The sequence below is a fragment of the Drosophila ficusphila genome, unplaced genomic scaffold, assembly GCF_018152265.1.
Source record: "Drosophila ficusphila isolate 14025-0441.05 unplaced genomic scaffold, ASM1815226v1 contig_412, whole genome shotgun sequence".
Taxonomy (NCBI): Eukaryota; Metazoa; Arthropoda; class Insecta; order Diptera; family Drosophilidae; genus Drosophila; species Drosophila ficusphila.
The window spans coordinates 4,080,952-4,087,746 of NW_025064326.1; the positions used below are offsets into that span (position 1 = coordinate 4,080,952).

Here is a 6,795-nt window from a genome sequence, read left to right on the forward strand (position 1 = left end):
TTATTTATATTATTCAATACAGCCCGTTTGAATGCTTAAAGAGTATTTCTTTTGAAACAATTTCTCCCAGCTTCAAATGCAAGCCGCAGGCAAAAGTGTCGAGTCTTGAATGACCCACATATTACCCAGACTTCGAGTCGAATCCCATCCCATCCCATCTCATCTCACACTTCTTGGGGCTCTTCTTTTGTCTTCGGTCTCATTTTCCCCAGCCTCTTGGCTTTTTGTTCCTATCTTAAGTGCACTTTTGAAGTGTTTTATTTATTGCACGACTTTTTTTCTTCCTTTCGCCGGAGTTTTCTCTTCCCAACAGCGATGCCTTCTTAAATGCGGAAAGTGTTTCATAATTCAGAGCCGGAGTCTGATTCCGATTCCGAATCCGAGTCGGATTCAGATTCAGATTCAGATTCCCATTTCCCCTGCCCAGTTGCCCACTTGGACCACACGTCGTCAGTGTCGCCAAGTGTTTCTTTTTGTTTTTTGGCTGGATATGATGGTATCATCTCGATTCAATCCAGGGGCGCTGGCTGCGTTATGTGTGTGGCTTTTATGGACTGGCCATAAAAGAAAACTGAAAAAAAACTTAACAAAATACGTTTTTCTTTGTTATTTATATTTGTTACAGTTTGAGCGCATCTTCGGACTTTTCCTCCGGTTTTTTATCTATCAGGGCGCTGTCTCTAATTGCAGAGAACTGCGCCCGCCCATTTCTATAGACAATATATGGGCGTCTTCTCGTTTTGGGATGGCTTTGTTTTGATTGCTGCTGGTCGAGGTCTGGAAAATACGTTTATGATGATGCGATTCGGTCCATAAACATGCTGGACTTCAGATGAGAAATCATTTGGATGCTCTGAGGCAGAGAAATCAGGCAATACATCAAATATGAGGTGTCCAATAAAATAAATAAGCAGTTTATTTCTAATCTATATATTTTTATTTAAATTTCTTATAAATAATAGAGTGTATAATTATCGTTTTTTCCCATTAATCTGACGGTTTTTCGTTCTCACTAAAGTAAATTACTATCTGACGAGGAATATCCGTCCAGTTGTTTTTGATTGTATCCCACGTAGAGTTTATATTTACATTCAAATCATTTATTTTTTCTTCAATTTTCGGTTTGAAAGTATCCTTAATTGCATTCCAGAGTGATGAGCTGCCCTCCTGAGTAGTTATATCCTTCCCATCGTCGTTTATTGTTACCTCATAGGTTAAATTGGCTTTTCCTCCTTCAAGATTGAAAGCTTTTATCTTTTCCTCCAGCTGAGGTTTCACTATATCCTTCATTGCATTCCAGAACGTGGAGCTGCCCTCCTGAACTTTTAATTTACCCTCACAAACCTTTAGCATTTCGTCTTTTTGTGAGAGTTCGATTCTCAGTCGATCCAACTCCATGATATCTGCATTTCTTCGCTTGATTTCATCCAACTTTTGAAGAGTTTCGTTGATCTGTGATTCCAGCACTTGCAACTCCTGCTCCTTAGCTGCAATCAGTTGACTGTATCCTCCGATTATACTCTCTTGTCTGCTATTTAGGCCCAAGCTTCCGCTTAAGATTGACAAAAACACAAAAAATACTATATATATCTCCATCGTATTTATTTTGTGCTCCGATCAGACTTTCTACGTTGTTGACGCCTCGGCGTGCTGAACTAAAATGAAAGTAATCTCTATTCGTTTATTTGTTTACCGTAGAATGCGTGCAATTCTAGTTTATATATAAGGTGACTATAAAAATCTAAATATAAATGTGTGACTTGATGTTGATGGGATAAAGGCAGGTTCAGCTGTCAAGAAAATGTAAACATATTTAGTTACTTTCCTTTACATATATATTCTCCCAAGAAAGTTGGTTTTTCTTTTTATGGAAACGACATTGTTGAAGACAGCCAACCAGCCATTTTTGAGCCGATGTCCGACAACCTTAGTCGCTTATCAACATTAATCACTCTTTGTTTATACTTCAATTTTGTTTCGGGTTTTTAATGGTTCATTTCAATTGGAATTTGATGCTAGATTTCTCGCTCTCCGCCCGCTCAAGTTGAAACATGAGCCGCTGAACGTTTCGAAAGAATATTGGGTTTAATTTTCTTTTTTTTATTATTTTTCGAAATGCAGTTGCTTATCTCGCGAGCTGATAACCTTCACAAGTCTGGGCGTAGAACAAAGAATAATAGAGAGTGAAATTGTAATATTTTCCCCGCTCGATGCCGAGGCCCGCACTTCAAGTAACCCTCTGAATCTGAATGAATACAGCTCCCTTGTTCGATTCCCACAATTTGAAAACTGAAAGCAATTTGCAAAATGTGTTGAGAATCTTTTGGGTGATTAGAGCCCGACACCGGGACTCGAATGTCACTGCCAGCCAATTGATTGATATTCGAACCGGCGAGGGAGCGTAGATATTTACCAAAGTGATAACCTCGGTTCAGGGCCGGATTATGTTGTGATCCGATCGACGTGTGCGCTCAGCTTTCCCATCACGTGCCACACGCGACCTTGGTTCATATTCTGCGACATTTTGCAACATGCGGCAACCTCTTGAATTTCAGCACGGAATGTCGCTCATCCGGAGGGGAAAATCCAGGGTTAAAGTCTGCGCTTGGCGGCTCTTCAAAGCAGCTGCAGCATTTTCCTGGCAACCGAAAAATACGCAAAAGTCTCGCAAAGCCTTTCGCCTGTCTGCGGCTACTTCCCCTCATATTTTTCTCGCTTTTTCAACTCCATTTTTTTTTGGCATCTCTGCACTGTCTATGCGGCAATAAACCAAATTAAAAACACAAATTAGCCAATGCTGCTGCAGTGGCAGCCAGTCGGGAAACTTATGCCTGACTGGGATTTATGGTAACGTTTTGAGATTTGAATAACGCCAGAATTGAAATTATAAAATGGGATTGCTTTTGTAAAGAAAATTGAGTATCTACAAATAAAAATAGTTATATGAAGATGGTTTATAGTGTGGAATAAATACTCTTAGGTATATAATGTGAACACATTTACCACTACCTTAAATTCCCCCTCCCGGAAAAAGTATCTCTTCCGACCCTTTTGTGTAAAACAATCACAGTTTTCTCCACAACAAATTCTTAACGCAAAACCAATAAACAATTACGCATCCATGATCACCGTCACCTACGGAACCATTGTCATTGCCATCCCCTCCTGACCACTCGATTTCCACCCCCTTCCCACTCCAGAGCGCACTTTTCACAAGGACTCTCCACGGACCCTTGGTCACCAGAAATGTGGAAAGCCGGCAATCAGCGGCCATTGAATTGCAGTTGCCACTGGCATTCCCGTTGCCGGATTTATGCGCCATTATTTCGTGTAATCCATGTGAAATAGGGGCAATGGACATGCGGCTGCAGTTCATTTTGGGAACATTTTCGAGTGCTCAAGCGAAAAGGTTGCGAAAGTGCTGCGCAAGCGTAGACCGGAACCAGAAATGGAATAGGATCGCATTAGCCGGATGTCCGTTATGGTGGCCAGCTGTCTATGACTATGGCCACTCGTATAACCCCCTGATTTTCCACCCCCTCGGAAGCCAAATGAAATTTGCAAACAATTCAAATGGGATTTGTACATGCAATTTTCATTTTTAACCTTTGGAGTGCCGTGTAAACGGGGGGTAAAAATGTTTGACAACTTGATCGCTGGCCGAACAACGAACAACAAAGTTGCTGCACTCTCATCCCGGCCACGCCCCCGCACCGCAGACCGCCCCCTTGCACACGGGTCTACTACGCGAGACTCCACACAACAAATCACTCGGCCCGAAAGTCAAGACGAGTCAAAGAGTCGAGAGCACGGCATAAATGTTTAACAACCAAACTGCAGTTTAATTGCCCAACCGAAGCGGAGAAAAAACAATGTTTATTTTTTCTGTTTGGTTGAATGGTCGGTGGAAATGACAGGCAATGCCGGCGGAAGAAGAATAGCGAAAATAAAATGTGACCCAAACAGCAATCTGGCAGATAGGCTCGTAAAACGAGCGGTGCCAACTAAAAGACAAAAAATAAGCTGGAAAAAAATGAAAGGTTTTTCTGTGGTCGAAACTGAAAACTGAAAAGATGGAAACAACAACGCAAAAACAAATTATGAAGTAAACAAAGCTGGGTACATGTCATACAAGGCCTCCTTACAGTGGCCATTAATTAGTTTCGAAGCTGAACGAGTGCTTGGATTGCAGCTACTCAGTTATATGGTAGAGAATGGAAAATCTTGTAGCAGAAAATGTGTTAAAGAACACTTAAATATTAAATTTATGGGTATTTAAAAAGAGTATTACCAACGCCACAAACGTTTAAGTGCAGAACGAATTGAATATTTGATTAGTAGTTGTTTAGCATCTCAAATAAAAAATATATTATTAAGAAAAAACATTACAAAATCCTTATGAAATATCCAGTAAATGTTTAGTAATGTTTTGACCCACTGTGCGTTTCGGTTTGCCCTCCTTTTGGTCCCCCCTGCAAACATCGGATGGCTTTTGCTTTTGGAGGAGATGCAACATGTGTTCCGGGAATGAGCCGCGTGCCGTTTTATACACGTTATGCTATAAATTTTATTGTTGTATGCGTGCTCTGCCGTAGTTCCCAGTTGCCTGTTTTGAGTTGCCAGTGTGTTTGTATATGTTGCATGCATCAGGCCTTTCCGGCCTTCTTTTGAAGCGCCTCACCACATCCAAAGAGCAGCAGGGAAAACAGCGAGGCAGTCAAAGGGCAACCGATCGTAAAGCAGCTGACATTTATGATAGATGCAGCGGATAGACCGCCTGGTTAAATGGGATTCTTCCCCGGTCTCTCTCTTCAGCATCGATGGCCAGGAATTCTCAGCCATTTGGGATTATTTGTCGCCAGCTTAGATGTATTTTTCATCTTCCTGTCGTGGCAGCAGTTGCTGGTGTCTCTGGTGTTGCTAGTATTTCTGGTGTTTCTGGTGCTCCAGTTGATGTGGCTGTTGTGTCGCCCACACAAACTCGCAATTACGTTGTTTATTCTAGACGACAAGGGCTGAATGCATGCTAGAAATAAAAACATGCCAAAGGAGGTTGGCAGCAGCATCATTATCATCATCATCCTTTTGTCATCGCATGCAAACATCCCGACATGGTTCACAAATTGTAAGAATCAAACGGCAAATAATGCAGACAACTACATAATGACAACGGAAAACACAGAACTGAGAAAAACTTACCAGAAGTCAAGTGGCAAAGTCGAAGTGGCAATGGTCTTCCACTTAAAAACAATAAAATCCAGTCTATTTTAAAAACCAAAACTTGTTTTCTTTTCCACGAATGAATAGGGATTTATTTAATTTTTAATTGTTACTTTTTTATATTATTAAACTCTTTAAAAACTTTTGCTTTTAAATTAAATCAATTGATTTGTTTAATTTATATACAAGTTAGATTTATTTACAAAACGCTTAAAATAGTGTAAGTTACTTGTCAAAGCCGAATACCCTTTCTATATTTTAGTAAGTCCTTATCTAAGGATCCCACGGAAGTCAGCACGACAATGCCTTGTGCCATTTTCCACTTTCCACTCCGCCCTTTTCTTCTCCTCTGTCAGCTGCTTGTTTTTTATTTGTGCATATTTGTGCAGAAAATGAAGAAATAATTTGAAAATACACAAGCACATGGATGCACATATAAACATGGCAGGATTTCCAGGCTGGTCGTGTGGTGTGAACACAATGGCGCCAAATTATTTAATACTTTAAATGTCTGTCCCTGCTCGCCCCTCTTTTTTTGTTGGCCTGGCCAAACGATGGCAAACATTTCACAATTGGGTTGAGTTTGCTGGAGGAGTCGGGGGAAACCATGGATTTTTGGAGTGCAATTTGGTTTGGCTCTCGGCTCGAGTCCAACATTTAATGAAGCCCCATTTGGGCTGCCTTTGTCCGGGCGAAATGCAAAAATGCTTTCCCCAAAATGGGGACTTTCTTCGAATGATTTCTGTAATTTGTTGCACTCATATGCCGCCAGCAAATTGTCTGGCGAAAAGCGCCGGATGAAGTCAAATCAAACGGGCGGCGAAGAAGGAAGCTGTCCCCGAGTTTTCACTCCCTGATTTACTCCGGCCAAGTCAGCAAATTCCTGCATCATTAAGTCCCTGCAAAGTGCAATGTGCAATGGCAGCACAATTCAACTTTAACAAGCAATTAAATCGAAACAAAACGCAGGCGGGAGGGCAACCCCTCCGAAGTTTTTCGAGGGGGTTAAAAGGGAAAAGTCGCCGGGAGGGAGATGGATTCCAATCGACATTGATTTATTCCAACAATTACAATGCAACGTAAATTTTATAATTATTGTCCTTGTAAACAAGCGAGCTGAAAAAGGTGAGAAATGCGGAATACAGAAGTAGAGCCAGCGAAATGTCAAGCCGAAGTGACAGCTGCTAAAAAAAGAGACAAAGTAAAGGAAGGGCTAACAAAACCCCTGGCGCCTTGCCTTTGCTTGAAATAATTACTTTTCGAAAGTGAATACAGCATCCCCCACTCCTCAGTACAACCACCCCCTTCTGGAGTTGAGGCACCACCCCTTTTCCGCCTGCATACATATGTCGTCTCGTTGCGATTTTAATTTTGAAATTTATGCTAACAGCAGTTTGAGAAGTTGCCTCAGCAGGGAAAACAAGTGGAAGCTGTAAAGAAAATTTTTGGACGTAAAGAATACCCTGTTAATAGAATGTCCAATGATTTTTTATTATAATAAATAAACTTTAGATTTTATGATACATAATGGTATTAATATTAAACTTTTATAAAATATTTTTAAATACGTATAAA

The 6,795-nt window shown here is 40.9% G+C and overlaps 1 protein-coding gene across 1 annotated transcript; it reads right to left on the minus strand.

Moving 5' to 3' along the window:
• Positions 1-914: 914 nt before the first annotated feature.
• On the minus strand, positions 915-1,669 carry LOC108094115. The gene has a single exon (XM_017194537.2). It carries the CDS (start codon positions 1,594-1,596, stop codon positions 988-990), a length of 609 nt encoding a protein of 202 aa, XP_017050026.2. The 5' UTR covers positions 1,597-1,669; the 3' UTR covers positions 915-987.
• Between the last annotated feature and the right edge of the window lie 5,126 nt (positions 1,670-6,795).